Source organism: Panicum virgatum, chromosome 8K (assembly GCF_016808335.1).
Source record: "Panicum virgatum strain AP13 chromosome 8K, P.virgatum_v5, whole genome shotgun sequence".
Taxonomy (NCBI): Eukaryota; Viridiplantae; Streptophyta; class Magnoliopsida; order Poales; family Poaceae; genus Panicum; species Panicum virgatum.
In genome coordinates, this window is record NC_053143.1 from 13,173,778 (window position 1) to 13,193,232 (window position 19,455).

Below are 19,455 nucleotides of genomic sequence, written 5' to 3' on the forward strand. Positions count from 1 at the left end.
CGGATATAGCCCTTGGCTAGCAACTCATCAATAGTCTTCTTAACTTCTTCATGCTCTATAGGTGCCATACGGTAGGGCCGCTTTGCAATAGGAGCTGTGCCAGGCAAGAGATCAATACAAAACTCAATGGCGCGTTCAGGCGGCATACCTGGCAAATCATCCGGAAAGACATCCGGGAATTCAGACACCACGCGAATACCGTCCGTGGGTCTAGCCTCCATCTGGTGAAGAAATCCAGAAGGCTCTACTGCACTGATAACAACCTCTTGGCCACTGGAAGCTGATAGCAAGACTGTCCTCTGAGCACAATCTATCCGAACTCCCCACTTGGCTAGAGTTTCCATTCCCAGAATGACATCAATGCCCTTGGTGTCTAGCACCATCAGATCAGTACAGAACTCTACTCCCCTCAAAGAAACACTGACTCTCGGGCAGTAAGTGTGAGACCTCAACTGTCCTCCTGGTGAAGATACTAATAGGCACCTCTTTAATGTGCTAGTATGAATACCATGATGCTCGACAAAAGACTGAGTAATGAAGGAATGCGTAGCACCAGTATCAAAAAGCACTGTAGCTGGATATGAATTAACCATGAATGTACCAATAACCACGTTGGGAGCCTCGGCCGCTGACTCGGCCGTCACGTGGTTCACTCTGCCCTGAAGTGGCGCCCTGGGCTGAGCTGGGCGCCCCTGCTGTCCCGCCTGCGCCTTCCGGGGGCAAGCGTTGGCGTAGTGCCCCGGCTGGCCGCAGTGAAAGCAGGTGCGAGGAGGTCCCTGAGCCTGCTGTCCGGTAGGAGCTGCCGGACGTGGAGCCTGCGGTGCCGGTGGAGCTGGTAGAGCAGTACGAGCCGGAGGTGTCGGTAACCTCTGGCCCTGACCTGCCTGCTGCTGTCGAGGCGGGTACTGCTGCGGTGGCCTCTGCTGGTACTGCTGAGGGGGCCGGTACTGCTGCTGGTACTGCTGGGGCTGCTGGAGTCGAGGACGAGTGTTGCTGCCGGAAGCAACGGGGACAACCTTCCTCTTCTTGTCCTCCATCTCCAGGTGCTTGCGCTCAGTGTTGAGCGCGCTGTCAACCAGATGGTTGAAGTCGTCGAAGCGGAGATTGAGCAGCGCGTACTGGAGGTAGTCCTCAAGACCCTCCATGAAGTGCTCCTGCTTCTTGCGGTCATCCGCAACCTCGGCAGGGGCGTAGCGAGCCAGCTGAAGAAAGCGATCACGATACTCCGTGACCGACATAGTCCCCTGAATTGACAAAGACAGATAGATATCGGAAGATTAACTCAAGATTCATAAGGATAGAACAAGGGGCATCAGCTCAAAAGAAACCGCGGAATGATTATATTTAAGATTACCTGCTTCAGTGCAAGGAACTCCTTCTGCTTCATCTTCATAACGCCCGCGGGGACGTTGTGGCTGCGGAAACGCTCCCTGAACTGGAGCCAAGTGAGAGCCTCGCGGTCGTGAACTGGGTGGGACTCCCACCAGTCCAAAGCTGCCCCTCGCAGCTGTCCTGCTGCGTACAGAACTCGCTCCCGATCATCGCACTGGGCGATGTCCAGCTGACGCTCCACTGCACGGAGCCAGTCGTCAGCCTGAAGAGGGTCGGACGTGTGAGAGAACGTCGGCGGGTGACCCCTCAGGAACTCAGCACGCCTGTCGCGAGGCTGCGGCGGTGGAGGAGGCGGAGGCTGAGTGTGAGCGTGCTGAAGAGCCTGAACGGTGTTGTTCAGGGTAGCCATCATCTGCATCTGGAGCTGGAAGTACTGCTCCGGAGTCAAGGGCGGAGGCATCGGGATCCCGGTACCCTGGTTGTTCTGACCCTGCTGCTGGCCAGAACCCGAACCGGTGCTCCTGGTGTTCACCATCTGGATTGAATAAAAGATTTCACGAGTAAGGATATTGCAGGAATAAATTCAGATGGATATGATAACTCTTTGCGGAAAAATACTCGGCCATGATAAAGTAGACAGGATAGAGTTGACTGTTTTACCCCCAACGATCTAACTCATTTTATTAATTAGTTAACTTTAACATCTGAGTGATTTTCTTTTCACAAAATTAAACTACTAAGCTATGCAATCATTCAAAAATCCAAATCAACCATGTAGCATAATAACAAGTAGACAATTTTCACGACTTAGCCGAGTTTAACAAAAGACTCGACTAACACAACGCGTCGTAGATCGTGCTATCCTATTATTATAGAAGGTCACCTACCTAATACTCATGGTGATCAGATGACTGATTCAGGCCAAAATCTACGAAACTATTCTTCAGAGCGAGAAATCAAGGCAAGAAGGGTAAAAGTCAAAGAAGTCAAGGGGTATAATAGTAAAATAATTTCAGCAGGCAAGGATTGGAGAGAAGAAGTCCTAAAACTCGACCAGTTCTATCTAGGCTTCGTCCTACAGTCGATACGGCTCTGATACCACTCTGTAACACCCGGTTTATAAAAGAACATAAACCGAGCAATCATATACGTGCCAGGATCAAGTCACACGTATATACAACAGAATGAACAGTATATCACAGCACATATCACGAATAAGACATAATAAATCGAAATACGAATGTTATTTATTACAATAATGACATAAATGTCTGATACAGCGGAAGCGAAGTACAAAATACGAAAAAGCTCTCCGAAGCTGAAGCAGGGCGCCACAGGGACGTCGACTGGGAGACGAAGCACCTAGAAGTCCTCGTAGTCCTGGTAGCACTGAGCGAACTCCCTCGTGTCGGCAGGAACTGAGCAGCAGTAGCGTAGCCAAGAGGAAAAAGTAGAGAAGAGGCAAGAGTGAGTACACAACTTGTACTCAACAAGTATAACACAAACTATGAGGCTCTAGGCTGGCTGACTCAACTGCATTAGCTTTTAAGTGTTGGCAAAATTTTATTAAAGCTATTTACTACGAGTTGATGAATTACCATTGACCCAGTTACATAGTAATTAATCAGAATTAATTATACTACTACTGAGAACCATACCAAAACCAAGCACCAAGGTAACCCCGAGAAGCACCTCCCTCGTCGGAAGGAGATAACTCCACTAATCAAAAGGAGGATCTGGGCCGCTCATAACCGTGAGCACGGCTAGTATACTAGTTTTACACTCTGCAGAGGTTGCACATCTTTACCCACAAGTCGTGAGCTACGCCAGGGGTTCATCACACTTCCTTAGGTGAGATGACTAGCGACTCACTACGAGGCCGTTACAAAGAATCTCGTTGGTAAGGCGTAACCGCGAGAGATAGGTCAGCGACGATGGGGCCCACCTCACGGGGGTACAAGCACAGGTACGCAAACCAAGCACAGACCAGCCGGAGGAGCAGGGACCATTGAAGCTTACTACTCTTGCCCCGCAGGTAAGTTACTCCAAACCAAAAAGACCTAATTAGTAAGCCAAGTCTATCCCATTCTAGCCTTGTGGTAGCGCTGTTGTCCCAGGTTGTCGCTCTATGAACCGGTCCTTATGGAGAGTGGCCAACCAAGCACTAAGCACCGTGCTGGCCCCCTAAACCATGTTTCTACAAAACATCTTTTAACGAGACGTGAGCCACTCATCCACACAGAGGGCCACTCTCAGAATTAAGTTCAAGTAAACCATTAATCAAATTAATTAAAAAGGACCAGAGTGTGTTATAGCGCAGCAACCTAGCACAACTAACCAAAATGCAACCCAAGGATAAATATAAAGGATATAAAGTGGCTAGGAAATCCTTATAGGCATACAGTATTAAATGCAGTATGAAAATGTATTTAAAAGTGATAGGTTGTTCATGTTATACTTGCCTTCCTCGTACTGCTCTGGCTGCTGCTCAAACTGCTCGGAAGACGGCTGCTCCGGGTACTGGTACTGGGGCTCCTCAGATGGATCAACGTCTACTCACGAACACATGGCCCAAACAAAGCATGATAATAAGCAGACAAGCAAACTCTAACAAAAGCTAAAGAACAGTACATCAATACATAAAAACAGCAAGAAAAACTAAGCTAAAACTATTCTACGCGTTACAACGATCGCGTGGATATAAAGAACGCTAAAAACGAAGCTAAAACGCGTTTTCTAGGCCAAAAACAAGTTCTAGGGGCTTATTTGTAAGAAAACTGAAGTTTCAGGGGCTTTTCTGCTAAAACCGAGGGCCTGGACGTAATTAAACATTAACTCCAGGGTCTAACTCGCAAAAAGACTAAGCCTGGACGGCGGGTTCAAATTCTAGGAACCTCAGGGGTGTTCTTGCAAAGTTTTGGGCCTATCTGCGATTATTTTTCAAAATAGGTGGACTGCGGGTTGATTACTGGGAACTACAGGGGCTCTTTAACAAAAATTCCAGGCGAACCGGTACGCACCGATCTGGACCGTTGGATCCGGATCGGAGGGTTGGGATTTGATGAGCTTTGGATCTAATCAGGGGCGTGGGTTTCAGATCGGGCGGCCGGGGTGACTTGGGCGCGCGGGACGGCGGCGGGACGTCGCCGGAGCTCTGCTCCGCGGCGGATGGTCGCCGGCGCAAACCGAATCCGGTGTTCCCGGGTTCGATTCGGGTCGCGGTTGGGTCAAGGAGCATCGGTGGAGAACTTGTAATCCACCTGTGCCCTCAGGTCGGGAGATTTTGGCTCGGTTGAGGACTCGCGGCGGTGCAGGGTGCGTGCGGCGGAGCATCGACGGCGCGCGGTGCCCGGCGTGCCAGAGTAGCCTACGGCCTAATTGGAGTGGCGCAAACGGAGGCGTGGGACTCTGGGGTGCTCACCGAGGGGGTTTAGTGGACGGACTCGCGGCGCAGGGGACCGGCGGCGAGGTCTGGGCGGCGAAGTCGACGCGGAGTCCGGGGAGGAGTCGTTGTGGGCGTCGGGGTCGGAGAAGAAAGGTCCGAGGAGGCTCCTGGCGTTGAGGCGGAGCTGAAGCGCTGCTCGGCCGGAGCTTCGGCGTGGTGGAGGGGTGTGGCTACGGCGGCGCAGAGGAGGTCCGCGCGGCGGAGCTGGCGCGAGTGCGACGGACTTAGGGTTTGGGGCTCTGGTGGCGGCGCGGGTGGATGGGAGGGGGCGCAGAGGATTGGGGGCTGTTTAAAGGAGGCAGGCCGGGGATCTCGGCGTGGGAGCAAGGAAGGGAATCCCGGCGATCTCGGCGGGATTCAGGCGCGGGCGTTGCGCTGCGGGGGAGAAGAAGCTGGCAGGCGGGCCCGGGCTGCAGCGAGAGGAGAGGGGCGCCGGCTCGCTGGCGTGTGGGCCTAGGAGCGACGCGGGGTGAAGGGCGACGCGGCGAGCGGGCTGGCTTGCGCCGCTAGGTGGGGCCGGAGCGGGCGCGGCGTGGGAGCAGGCCGGGTGCTGGGTGCTGGCGTGGCCGCGCTGGGCCGCGGCTGGGCAGGCCGGGGTAGAGCGGGCTGGGCAGGGACTTGGGCCGCGGGGTGGCGAGCTGGGCCGGCCGGGTGAAATGGAGAGAGAGGAGGAGGCGGACCGGGCTGGGCTCGGGAGTGGGCCGCAGGGAAGGAAAAAGGGTTTGCGGGCTGGGGTGGGTTTGGGGTTTGGGTTTTCTTTAACCTTTTCTATTTCTATTCCAAAATAAACAAAGTTTGAATTCAAACAAATTTGAATTCAAACTCCCTAGCACTCAACCAAAATAAACAAAATATGCACCAGCATGTATGCATCATCAAAATTTAAAACCTATGATAAATTTTAATTACTTAAGCCACAAAATTGAATTAAATGCCATACTAAACACAATAAACCTTAGAAAATTAAATAAAGCCAATTAAATTTATTAATAAAAGCTGAAATTTAAATCAGGGTGTTACAGACCCTACCCCCTTAAAGAAATCTCGTCCCGAGATTTAGCTGGGCTGGCTAGCAAAGAGATCTGGATATGTCTTCTTCAACTCATCTTCTCGCTCCCAAGTAGCCTCAGCTTCACTGTGGTGACTCCACTGAACTCTGCACATCTTGATGCGCTTGTTCCGAGTAACCCTCTCTGATGTCTCCAGGATCTTCACCGGATGCTCAGTATAAGTCAGATCTTCCTGCACATCGACTCCATCCAGGGGTGCCTGCTCCTCGGGTACTCGCAGACACCTCTTCAGCTGAGATATATGGAAGACATCATGAACTCCCGAGAGGCTGAGAGGTAACTCCAGGCGATAAGCAACTTCGCCTTTCCGCTCTAGCACCTTGAATGGCCCCACATACCGAGGTGCTAACTTCCCCTTGACATTGAATCTGCGGATTCCTCTCATCGGAGACACCTTCAGATACACATAATCACCAACACTGAAAGTCAGATCTCTCCGTTTGCCATCTGCATAGCTCTTCTGTCTGCTCTGTGCAATTCTCAGATTTTCTCGCACAGCCTGAACCATCTGCTCTGCATCATCTATGATCTCAGGGCCAAAGAGCTGCTTCTCACCAATCTGATCCCAATAGAGAGGAGTTCTACACTTTCTGCCATACAATGCCTCAAAGGGAGACTTCTTCAGACTGGCCTGATAGCTGTTGTTATATGAAAACTCAGCATAAGACAGGCACTTATCCCAACTAGTACCGTACTGAATAGCACAAGCTCTCAGCATATCCTCCAACACTTGGTTGGTTCTCTCTGTCTGCCCATCTGTCTGAGAGTGATAAGCCGTACTAAAGCGCAGCTTCGTATCCAACTAATCATGGAGCTGCTCCCAGAATCGAGAAGTGAACTGAGACCCTCTGTCAGATATAATCTTCTTGGGCACACCATGCAAGCAGACAATCCGAGAGATGTACAACTCTGCAAGTCTAGCACCGGAGTAAGTAGTGTTCACTGGAATGAAGTGAGCAACTTTCGTCAGTCGATCCACTACTACCCAAATGGAGTTGTACCCTTTCTGAGTACGAGGCAATCCAACAATGAAGTCCATAGTGATTTCCTCCCATTTCCACTCTGGAATCTTCAAAGGCTATAATAGACCTGCTGGCCTCTGGTGCTCAGCCTTGACACGCTGACAGGTGTCACAAATAGCCACGTACTCTGCCACTGAACGCTTCATCCCATACCACCAGAAACGTTCCTTCAGATCATAATACATCTTCGTGCTGCCCGGATGAATAGAATAAGCTGTATCATGGGCCTCACTCAGAATCAACTTTCGAAGATCCTTCACATCTGGCACACATATCCGGTTGGGCAGGGACTTGGCAGGGACTTGGGCCGCGGGGTGGCGAGCTGGGCCGGCCGGGTGAAAGGGAGAGAGAGGAGGAGGCGGACCGGGCTGGGCTCGGGAGTGGGCCGCAGGGAAGGAAAAAGGGTTTGCGGGCTGGGGTGGGTTTGGGGTTTGGGTTTTCTTTAACCTTTTCTATTTCTATTCCAAAATAAACAAAGTTTGAATTCAAACAAATTTGAATTCAAACTCCCTAGCACTCAACCAAAATAAACAAAATATGCACCAGCATGTATGCATCATCAAAATTTAAAACCTATGATAAATTTTAATTACTTAAGCCACAAAATTGAATTAAATGCCATACTAAACACAATAAACCTTAGAAAATTAAATAAAGCCAATTAAATTTATTAATAAAAGCTGAAATTTAAATCAGGGTGTTAATGCAGAATTGGAGCCTCATCATCATCTATGTTAACGATCCTTCTCCTAGCCCAAGCAGTCAAGTGAGCTCTCTTTAGCTCCTGAGAGTGATGATCTTCTGCTTGCTTTAAGGCTTCCACTACAGCTGCTTCACGGCTTTCGGCGGCAGTAGCTTGGGCTCTAGCTTCTGCAAGCTGTACTTGGAGTCTTTTGACCATAGTCTCTACATCTTCCACCCTACGGATCTGTTGCCTTACATTGGTGGCTTGCTTGTCATGATGCTCATCTAGGGTGATTAGGTATGCAGACATGTACACCACTGAGGGTCATCTTCATGTTGTCCTCATCCTTCCAAAGTCCTCATCCGAGCTGACCAAACTGGGCGATTCTTCTTCATAGGTGGGAAGAACCTTATGGGTGTGTGTGCATCTAGTCTCTCATATATTTGGCAAAGGTACCTCAAAGCCTCTCGAGCAGCAACTTGGTAAGTGTCGTTCCGCCTAAAACCTGTGGCGGTTACCTTGAATGAGTCTATATCGGGGTGATCCCTGCTTCTCCCGATATGGACATTCATTTCGCACCGTAATGTGCCATACTCCTCATATTCTCTAAATGTGATACAAATACCAGTCCCAGGCAGGGTTTACAATCCCGACCGGTCTGGTCAAACCGCCGCCCTCCGGTAGCAGTTTACTGGACCGGTTTGACTGGAAACCAGTGGAAATTGGTTGAATTCAAATCCAAATTCAAAATCGCATGTGTAAACGGTTCCGACCGGTATACCGACCGGTTTGATCGGTTTACCGGCCGGTTTGACCGGTTTACCGGTGTTTTAACCAAAAAATCTGACGGTGTAAAAGTGGTTCCCCGGTTTGACCGGTTTACCGACCGGTTTGACCGGTTTACCAATTGCCATATGTGGTGGGCCTTGATGGGCCGGCCCATTTTTTCTTTTTCCTTTTTGATTTAACTTCAAATCCCCGCAAACTATACTAAATGAATAAATTTTTGAGAAAATTTGACACCATTATATTTGTCGCACCTTGAAGTATTTTTAGGAATTTTTCATTTTTTGAATTCAAATTTGAATTTTGAATTTGGGCCGGTTTGATACCGGCCCAAACCGAAACCGGGCCGGACCGGTTTGAGTGGTAACCGGTCAAACCGGACCGGTTCCCACCGGTTTGGTTAACCCTGGTCCCAGGAAGACTGGTAACACATTTATTATATCAGATGATTCAGTCTCCATACAAATCCCTCGGTAAAGGCCGAGTGATCCAAAGCCAAAAGAGAAACAACCACAACGCACCAAGAGTGCTAGCCACAAACAATAAGATCCGCAAGCAGCACTCTAGACTAAATGGCAGCGGAAACATCCTTATTAGCCCAATGCCACAGGCAAGTTGGGTGCAGACGCGATGAACTACTCGAAGTCTTCACCGGCGACGAAGTTCGGGTCTTCTTCTGTAATAGCAGCAAGGGTGAGTACAAACGTACTCAGCAAATCCAACCCCATCCTACGGAGGGGGTATAAGAATACATGCATAAGGGATACATGCATAAGGATAAATCAAGGAATAGCTGAGGTTTCATTTTTGCATAAAGCCAATTTTCATACACATGCAAGGTTTGCATAGTAATTTAATTTTGTAAAACAAGTTGTTGCCATAATGACAGTGGTTATGAATGAGTGGGGGTGATCCTATACAAAGGATCTAAATTTTAATTGCTACCGGACACCCCATCCACAGCAGCAAACGACACACTGGCCGGAATTTCCAAAATCCGACTCACGTTTTACTCACACCAAGGAGTTTACCCAATTCCCACAACTACTCAAAGTGACCAAGCCATAACTCGTCCAAAATCGTGGACATAGCTGTTCGAATAGATTTTAAACTCTGCAGAGGTGTACACTTTACCCACAAGTAGGGTACCGCAACATGATCACCTTAGTGCCAGCGCGGATCATCAAAGCCATTACCCACCATAGCATCGTCATGCTAGTCATTTATGAGAGCTAACTAAGGGGTTGATGACCTTCTAACGAGGTCTCCAACCGGGCCACGAATAAGCCTGCACTTGCTTATGCCTGGTCCTTAGCCTCTCGCTCCACACCTTCCTCCAGACGGTTAATAGACTAGCCATTGGGATTCAGACTAAGCCCTTGTCATACACAAGGGTCGAGTGAGTTGGGTTAGGCAAGATGACACATCGACTCCGTCCTTAAACGAGACAAGGAGGATGTCTCAAATACTCAGCCACAAAGGCACGAGCCAAAACTCTCGGGCGTTCCCCACAAGGAACCCTGATCCATCCTATCTCCAAGGTAATCACTGTTGGTATTTTGTAACATCACGAATAAAATCCACAAGCGCACGGATACCTCTGTAGCTTTCACCCAAGAGTATTCCAGGGTATCGTATCTACTAGGGAATGTGAGTACACTACCTACGGGTTTAGGCTGTCCAAGGACACACACACTGGTGTAGGAGGATAGGAAAGAGTGGACTTTCTAAGATCTAGAATCTATGTTTAGAAGAAGAGATCACATCGCCATTATACTTCGAGCTAAAGGTATCGACCGGCTTATACAAGCTGATGGTTCCAATATGTGCTCTATCCAATATCCGAACGTGGAGGATTACTAAAAGGCTCGAACAGGGCTGTCACCACCTGCCGGCTACCTCTACAAACCGTGGGACTATCAGACAACTGAATGGTATAGTCCAGCCTAGACAGGACGTCTACGCCTTTCCCTACTAACTCTAGAGGCGTACAAGGTTATCCTTTTCTATCCGGAACCCAACTCTAGAGTCAAATGCTACTCGCTAGCATACACATCAACTAATATAAGGCAGAGATGATAACTTGCTATCTAGACTCTAATTCTAAATAAAAAAAAGTCTCGAACACTTACAACCGAATAAACATCCGTCGAGGTACAAGCGGAGAAGAGCGCCGACAAGCCCCGCACATCCCCCGACTATCTCCCTCACTCTTGTAGAGGTACAATTTGGAGAAGAGCGCCATTGCCGGTGCCCCTCCTGAGTACCTCTACTCCTAAACTCCCTAAGACTACTCTCACTCAAGTGAGAACTCAAAAGAAGAGATGGTGTGGTATATGGTGTGTTGTGTGTGTGAGTGTGTCTCATTCTCACCCTCTCCCCTTGTATTTATAGGAGGGAGCCACCCCGGGAATGCAGCCAATCCTCCTCAAACCGCCTTCTAGAGCCAATAGGGAAGTGACACGTGGAAGCTGGAGGCGAGAGGGCCCAGTGCCAGGTCGGGCGACCTCTTGGTCGGCCGACCTCTGGCCACCACCTTTCGCCCCCAAATTTGGACATGTGACTGATGAGTGGGCCCTTAGGTCGGTTCTTGGTGACTTAGTGCGAAACTATGTCGGTTGCATGCCCTGGTGGGTCCATGGATCTTCTTGCTCGCATCTGATTGGTCGAGGTGGAATTGCTTTGGATCGATGACGTGTCACGCATGTGGGCTGAGTCTCCCTCACATGTGCAGCTGCCAAGTGGGCCCTTTTGGCCTTTGGGCTTGCTTGTGCTTGGCCCAGGAATTTATGCCTTGGATAATATGCTCATTACCTGTAGTTTTGGCCCAAATTCACCTGCACACATTCTCATACCAGCATCTGTGGAATTCGTCAAATAATCATCCTATGCTAACATTTATTCCTTCTGATGATCGACTTTTGCACGATAGTTGACGGTCAAAATGGGTCGTTAGTGACCGTCAACAAGATCTCCCACACTTAGTTCTTTGCTCGTCCTCGAGTAAAGGAAAGAACTAAGGTGGACCTGACTTCACATGATATGACATCTGCATACAAATTATTCTAGGCCTTACCTTTGCCTGTGAATTCTGATGTGTCTACCATGAATTGTTTGGGGAGTTGAAGAGCGGAACGGTGTTGACTTCAGTCTCCACTTTCCTGTCATATGTCTGGGGTTTTGAAAATATTTTTGCAAAGATCAACCATAGCTTTTACTTCTCCATAGGATCTCTCATGTCTCTCACTGTGTAAATATATCCTCACCAAGGCATTGCCTCTTTTCACCCTACTTCTAAAGATGGCCTATGCGGAGCTCAAGGTAGGGGAAATGGAAGCATGCACTTGTGTCACATATATTGCAAAATCAAACAAAGGATCCATGGAGATGACAAATCAAACATGTTGATCAAGATTGTGCACATGTGTGGAAGGTGGATGGTGGAAATGGAATACTCCTTTTTATGAATCTCTCTCCCTTTTATTTGGACAACATGAGGACATGGCAATATGACTATATTTTTTTCTTGGACCTTCTGTGTCCAAAGTTTTTTTTCCTTTTTTTTCTTTTTTTTGGGTCATGCTTCTTGGGCATGCCATCTTTTCTCTCTTTTTCTTTTTTATAGCCCATGCCTCAATTGAAAGATACGAGAGAGAGAGAGAGATCATTAAACATAGAGTTTTATTTTGTGGATGGATGGAATGGCATAGCTGACTTCCAGTGTAGAAGTTCAGCTGGTGGAGTGCACATGATCTTGATCAAGCAAGTATGAAAAGACATCTCACTAGGGTCACAAAGTTTGAAAAAGCTCAATGCAACAACAAGACACATATGTGTAAGATTTGTTTCATGAAGGTCAACATATGGCTTTGGTAGGACGAATACGTGGAGTTGTAAAGCTATGGAAGTTTTCTTTTTGATAAAAATTTCCCAGACACATAAGCAAATAAAGCAAGGATTCTTCCATCAAACCATATCGCACTGGTCAACAACTTAACAATTATGGGTTCCGTAAGATATGATTCACAAGCTCAGGTTTAGCAAAGAATAAAAGGTATGCAAGCCAATCATAAAGAAGCACAGAACCAGAGGATACCTTTTGAGTTTAATTTTTAATGATTAATCAAATGTTTTTCATTTAAACTCATAGGTTGGGGAGAGTGAGGGTTAGAGTGCGCAAACCATCGCGATGAAGAACGAATGGTGGTAGTTCCGGTTGGCCAAACCTTGCTAGCACCAATTCGTCTTGGCCTTTTGCATGCTGGTTCGTTCAGTGTTGTGCACGTGTTGTAGGAGATCTCGAGTGTATATGCATGAAAGTTCCAAGAGATCTCCCCCACACTTGTCCTTGTACCTGGTGCTTATTCAAAAACAAAAATGTGAAAACAAACTAATAGCTCTACCGGTTTTAAGAACCAGGGAGCTCCTAAAATTTATTTGAAACTAAATTTTAATCTCACCAAGATACTTACTCAAGCAAGGCTGAACTAAGATTACATTAACATGAGTATGTTGTGCAACATTAATCCAAAACCTCTATTTACCTTCCCGTTTGAATTCAGCTCACTAACTCACCCAATTGGATTTGATTTTTCTGCAGGGGTTAGTCCATATATGCAACCAACATCTATACAAGTATTAACTCCAAGAACGTCAATCAATCTAGACACAAGGTCTAGTTAACTAAAGAGGACATTTTAACCCAAACACCATGCTTGATTTAAAAAGCCTATGAATGTATGATTGCAACATACATTCAAACTAGAGCATACGAGAACAGATAAAGGGAGTATGAAGCATGATTGAGCATTATTCGAAGAGAGATAGTCATTAGTTTGTACCTGGTGACCCTCGGGTGACCTCCCGGCAGGGCTTTGTTTAATGTCAAAAGCAGGACATTGAGAGTACTTACTACGACATCTTGTTGATGGAGATAATATTGTCACTATGGCAACTCCTCTCATTTTTTTCATTTTTTTTTCTTTTATGGAGCAAGAAGCGAGGATGTACACCAATTCCAAGACAAGATATGAATTGAGAAAATAACTTACTTCGGGGCACTCACATACCTCCCCCACACTTGGAGTTTGCAAAACTTCAAGTATATAGAGTTCAAGTCTCCTTCAGCAATTGTTCCTCCATCAAGGCATATCGAGATGTTGTAGTCGGTGTAGCTCACATGTTCGTAGGTGTTGCTTGTCCGCCGTTCTCTTTGATCTTCCCCTAGAAAGGTTAGCGACCAAAAATACTCGAAGGAAAACTATATCCTAGAACATGCTCTTGCTTTTTATTGAAAGGGAAATAAATGAGTAAATAAATAAATAATAGTCCGGGCTATCTCCCGTAGTGCTTTATTTCTGGTCATAAGCTCGACCATGATAACTCTTGCAGCCATCATTGGTGATGGGTCATTGTTCACCACCAGGCGCCGGCAACGTTGAAGCGCGAGCAACGAGGCGGCAAAGCCGGCGAGGACGCTGCAGCGGCATTTGCGAGGTGGGAATACGGCGGTGGCAGCTCGGCGGCCGCGTACGTCACATCACGGGGCCAGCGTGCTGCGCGTGAGTCGCGTGGGAGCAGGGAAGAAGCACGGCAGCGAGCTGCATAGGCACCGACGCTGCGTGCGCCTGGCGAGGAAGACGCTCTTGAGATGCTCCTCAATCCGGACTGCACAGGTCGGATCAGACAGTTTATAGGCACCCAAGGGTGGACGGTATTTGAAATATACTGTCCACCCGGTCGATATCTGAAATTACCGTCCGCCCTTGGAGTCCTTCCGTGCCACGGCAATCCGGGGCGACGCCGAACCCAGGCTGTCCCTAGCTAGCCTCCGGCCCTCCACTCCCTTCCTCGTGTAGGCACCTGGGAACCTTTCCCTCTTGCATCCCACTAGCCATGGAGGCATGTGGCAGACACGGCTGGCCTTCTGACGACCAACAGACCATCGCTGGCCTCCGCCCCTGCTCTTCCTTTCAGAGCCTCGCCGCGCGTGCGGCCAGGAACGCGACACGGCTCTAACCCGGCCCTGTTGAAGACGCAGGCACAGGTCGCAGAAACAGACATGGCACGGCGAGGACGGTGGTGCACGTCACAGGAAGTAATTTAACCAAGCCTCCGCCATGTTGGGCGGTGGCGATAATGGCGCCGTCGTAACAAGCTAGGCTGCAGCCGCCATGTAGACCACGTCGGTGAAGAAACACTCTGCACCGTCCGGCTGGACATCAGTTATTCTGTTGCTGAAATTAAGCATGCAGTGAGCTTTTGGCATTGTAGCACTCATGTCCACCTGTGCAGGCACTCTGCCATGCCCGTGGACTGTGGCTCCGTGAGACGTCAGGACGTGGCAGCCGTGTGATTTGACTGTTCTAAACTTATGTGCTTCCTCCTTGCCGGACGCCACGTGTGCCTTTGGTGTGATGATGACGCGGGCCTTTAATTTGGTGGTGAGGCTGATGGTGTGCGTGCGGCTGCCGGCCGAATTTGAGCTTAAGCCCTGATACCACGTGTTGGAGCTGAAGCCCTGATACCGCCGAACTCTGCTGCTGTTGGGATACAGGGCACAAACACAGCGCGAAAGAGAGGGATTTTGTGCTGCCGAAACGTTGCAGCGTTTTCTGTTTATTATTTATGGTATGCAGGAAACAAACTGGGACGGAACGCGCCGTGGAATGCAAAGACTTGGCCATGCCGCGAACTGAGCGCGACTCAAGCCACTACATGGACACACAAGCAGATCTTTTTTTTTTAGCACAAACACACATGCAGATCGTGAAAGTAAAACATGCACATTCACAATAGACATCACTCTGCAGCCACTCCATTATTGAATCCCGAAGAACCTGATTCGGCAACAACCTGATGACTGCCAGCGGTGGCAGTGGCGTTGGGAGGGTTGACGACCCTGCAGTTGCGCCTGATCTCTCCCTGTGTCCCGGTCAGCACTTGGGTCTGCCCCATCTTGAGCATGGACCTGGCGAACTTGGCCTTCCATGTCGCCTCGCTCTGCGCGAAGGAGTCGACGAGAGCCTTCATCGTCGCGTTGGTCAGCAGCGCCGCGTCCGATATGAAGAGGCCCAGGTTGTTGCTCAGGCCGACGTAGTACTTGTTGTCGAGCTTGGTCAGTGTGATGAGGTCCATGAACGTAGTCGTCGTCGGGACGAACTGGCTGCTGAAGAACGGGCAGATACTCTTGAGCAGGAATGCGTAGGCGTTGCTCAGTGCCGGATCAATCTGCAATGGTAAGTGGGTAAGCACTTGATGCATATCACTGCATGCAGTGAATTGTACGTTGTGCTTACATTGTCAGGTGAGCTGAAGTTGTAGAGACGGTCGGCGGGGTTGTTGGGGACACCGGCGAAGCTACTGCAGTGCGAGACGCCGATGGAGTGGGCGCCGGAGAGGACGACCAAGTCCTCGACGGTGAGGCCCTTGGAGGCGAAGCTGTCTGCCAGCTGGGTGGCGTTGAAGAACGGCGGGGGCAGGTCGCTGAGCGCGTCAGCCTCGCGGGATATCAGGCCGTCGCGGCGTCCGGCAGGCAGCTCGTAGGCGAGGCCGCCGGCGAGCTCGACGCTGTCCCGGGCCGCCAAGGCCAGGATGTCGGCGCAGGAGACCACGCCGGGGCACTGCGCCTCCAGGGCCGCCTTGGCGCGGTCGATCACGTCGAAGAACCGGAGGCTCGGGTTGTTGGGCGCCGCGTCCTTCTCCGCCGTGTTGTTCGGATTCGTCGTCGAGTCGATCAGAACCGAGCCGTCGCAGCCCTGCACGGATGTTGAAACGTCAGTGCGTCACTCTCAGGTGAGGTCTTACTTGCTCTTTCCTCACAATAACAGCAGTAAACTTTATGAGATGGAAATGCACGATATATATCTGGATTTTTCATGGAATGGGAAAAGATTTTATCTCACTATATTTTTAAAACTAAATCATACCCATGTATAGATAAAATGCATGGAGTGAGCTAGCTGAACTGCAATATGCACATACAGTAAGTATCCTGCACGCTATACTATCGTTGTGCATGTGCTCACTCTGACGAAGCAGTCGTGGAAGTGCATGCGGATCAGCGCCGGAGCGACGCCGGAGTCGTTCCTGAATGCGGCGGCGACTGTTTGCTGCACGATGGCCTCGGCGGACGGGCACGTCCTGTCGTAGAAGCCGACGTCGAGGCAGGCGGCGGTGGCCGAGAGGAGAGCCGCCAGGAGCGTGGCGAAGCGAAGGCACCAGCGCTTCGCCATGGCTAGGCTAGCTGTGTGTAGAGCTCGTTCTCCTTGTCTGGACTATGATGCGATGCGATGCGATGCATGTCCGTGTGTGGCACACGGGGTAGTTTTATAGGATGTTGGGATGCTTGCCGGCCCGTAGAAAACGGCGGGGGCAATTCTGTCACGGTGGAAAGCGCTCGGATACTTCGTGCTGCGAGCAGCTTCTGCAAGTCGTCAGAACAAGAGTCAGCACTCTGAATATTCACTGAAAAAATAGGTGAGTTCTATGTTGACTATTAACTTGCTATTTCGTCGGTAGACCACCACTACTGTCATTCACTGGATCCATATGGATTCAGACAATGTGGAATATTGAATCCCAACAGGGACTTTCTAATTTAATCAAGCAGTATGTGAATCCTGTATATGTTTCTTGGGGTTCATTAATTTTGTAAGTCTATTATTGCCTTTTGCTGTTGGTTATGCTTTGGGTTTGAGGTCGTAGCTTTACATCTAGTTTGGTGGCTGAGCCTTAAGTAGCATATGCAACTTGTCAAGTTCTTTCTTTCTCCTTTACCAGACCACAGAACTAATCATTCAATCTTGGCTTAGGCTTCCCATCATCCCCACCTGATTCAGTCATTAGCAGCAACTATAATCATAAAATGGTCAATCTGAAGGGGCATGCCCCTTCGGCCCTTTGACCCCTTGGGCTTGTATATAAACTGTGACGGAACCGCCAAATTAAAACTCTAAATTAAGTGTAATGGTCATCATTTAAACACATCAGACGCATTAGCTTAATGATTTAATTTGACGGTCCTTTCTCAACCCACGGCCACGCGATGGTGGGCGCATATGGCACAAGCACGACAAAATTTAAAAATACAAGAGGGTGACAAACCGAGATACAAGAAACCGAGTTCAAATATACATATAATTTACAAACTTTACAATAAATGTAGCCAAAGCTCGAACGGAAAAGAACCTACAACTACACTAGTTCTTCTGGTACTGTCTTTTACACAACCGATCAGACTGGTTTACCTAACCGGTCAGACCGGTCCTCATGGACTCCCCCATAACAACCGGTCAGACCGGTCCACTGACCGGTCATACCGGTCTACGCAATTCTGAGGGGTTGCACAATCTGCCCTCAAGCATATATATATATATATATATATATATATATATATATATATATATATATATATATATATATATATAGCCGGTCACGAAATATCTAATTCTATAGCCGGACCAAATTCATCGTCTGCCCGAACGCATCGCCTCGAACCTAGTCGATCCGCATACAGCTCGGCCCTCCAGTCCACGGCTCAACACTCCTCCGCTCGCCCAAATGACTCGGCTCTCACGCAATGGAGCGAGCCATCGTCGGCACCCAAATTGAGCACGTTCCCTGTTGACCACCAGAAAAATCCCCGAATCATCATGGCCGGTAGGGATGAAAGCGGTTGGGAACGGTCGGGAAAACCTTCTAGCCACTTTTGTTTTCATATTTTTATTCAAGAACGGTCGGGAGAGCTCAGTCTGGAAAATGAAATCGGTTATATGGGTTATTGAAAACAATGAAATTCAATCGAGAACAAGTCGATTATGGTTGGTGTGACACCTCAGGTGTCTATCATATTAGAACATAGAATTGTGTGTGAAATTTGTGTTTACCATTGTTTGATAGTTAAAAATTTTCAATGCAAAATTAGGGGTATTTCTGTAATTTTGAAAAATTTCAAGTTTCTTTTTGCAAAAAATTTTTAACTTAGGGAGCAAATTCAACTTTGTGAAGGGCATTCTTGCAAATATGCTAGTAATCATTACTTGGCAGCTTTATTGCAAATAAGTCCCAAATTTGTTGAAATTTGCAAAAAAAAGTGTTTTTCTTTAATTAATTAGAGTTCTTTCAAAGCTTTCAAAATATTTCAAAATCGTTTGATCTAATGAAAGTTTGCACAACATGAAAGTTGTAGGTCAAATAAAATTGAACAACTTTCATTATGGGCACTTTTTCATTTGAGCCCTAGATCAATGGGACATTTTATTTTACAGAGGAGCCCCTGAACTTTTTTGTTTTTGCAAACTAGTCCCTGGAACTCGTCTTCAACCTCCAGCTCTGCTGGAGCTCGGCAGGCCGCCGCCGCCGCCAGTTTTCCCCCGCTGCGGCTTAACCGCACCGCCTCTAGAGTGCCGCCTAGCCTCCCTACTCCTCCTGGACCCCACCCCTCCCCTCTGCTGGCCCCGTGCGAACTCGCCACGCCACACCCCCAGATTGCCACCTCTGTTTTGCAATCCCAACGAGCGCGCCGCCGCAGGAAGCCACCCCTTGCTTCTGTTTTTGCCTCCACCAACTCCACGCGTCAAGTTCACGGCCCCGCCACCTCAGAACTGCCTCGACTTGGCGCCTTTGGCCCGCGCCACGCCGCCCCGACGCTCCCCTGCGCAACACCTCACCGGCCGCCCGTGGAGAGATCGTGGCCAATTCACCATTTTCCCCGGCTAAACTCATCCCTGGACTCCCCCTCTCGCTCATCGTCACCTCTCTGGGTTATAAAAAGCCCCGACTGGGCTTCTTCTCCGGCACATCCAAAGGAAGGACCAAAGCCCATGTTGATTCGAAGCCCATTCATGCACATCCATCCTCCAAGAGAGCTCAAAGGACCAAGCCCACGAAGATGAGATCAAGATACTTCGGGATTAAGCAAAGCAAATGAAGATTTAAGGAAGGATTCCCTATCCTATCCTTTCCTCGAAGATATCTCCAAGATAACGACGTCCAAAGGGGTTCAATCATGAAGGACAAAAACTCTAGAAGATGCGAGGAGTCTACATGCGAAAGATGAGACCGAGGCAGGCCCGAAAGAGGGTAGGCCGGCTGGCCTAGGCCCATGAGCCAGCC

The 19,455-nt window shown here is 48.9% G+C and overlaps 1 protein-coding gene across 1 annotated transcript; it reads right to left on the bottom strand.

The window, feature by feature from the left end:
- Positions 1-15,076: 15,076 nt before the first annotated feature.
- LOC120646175 (peroxidase 5-like) lies at positions 15,077-16,627 on the bottom strand. The gene is made up of 3 exons (XM_039922866.1): positions 16,368-16,627; positions 15,639-16,097; positions 15,077-15,570 (listed from the first exon to the last, which is right to left on the bottom strand). The coding sequence occupies exons 1-3, from the start codon at positions 16,572-16,574 to the stop codon at positions 15,142-15,144; spliced, it is 1,095 nt and encodes a 364-aa protein (XP_039778800.1). The 5' UTR covers positions 16,575-16,627; the 3' UTR covers positions 15,077-15,141.
- Positions 16,628-19,455: the final 2,828 nt, after the last annotated feature.

Coding starts and splice junctions, on each gene's coding strand:
- LOC120646175 (XM_039922866.1), bottom strand. CDS start 16,574: ATGGCGAAGCGCTGGTGCCTTCGCTTCGCCACGCTCCTGGCGGCTCTC. Junction 16,098..16,367: donor TCCACGACTGCTTCGTCAGA/GTGAGCACATGC, acceptor ACATCCGTGCAG/GGCTGCGACGGCTCGGTTCT. Junction 15,571..15,638: donor ACTTCAGCTCACCTGACAAT/GTAAGCACAACG, acceptor TTACCATTGCAG/ATTGATCCGGCACTGAGCAA.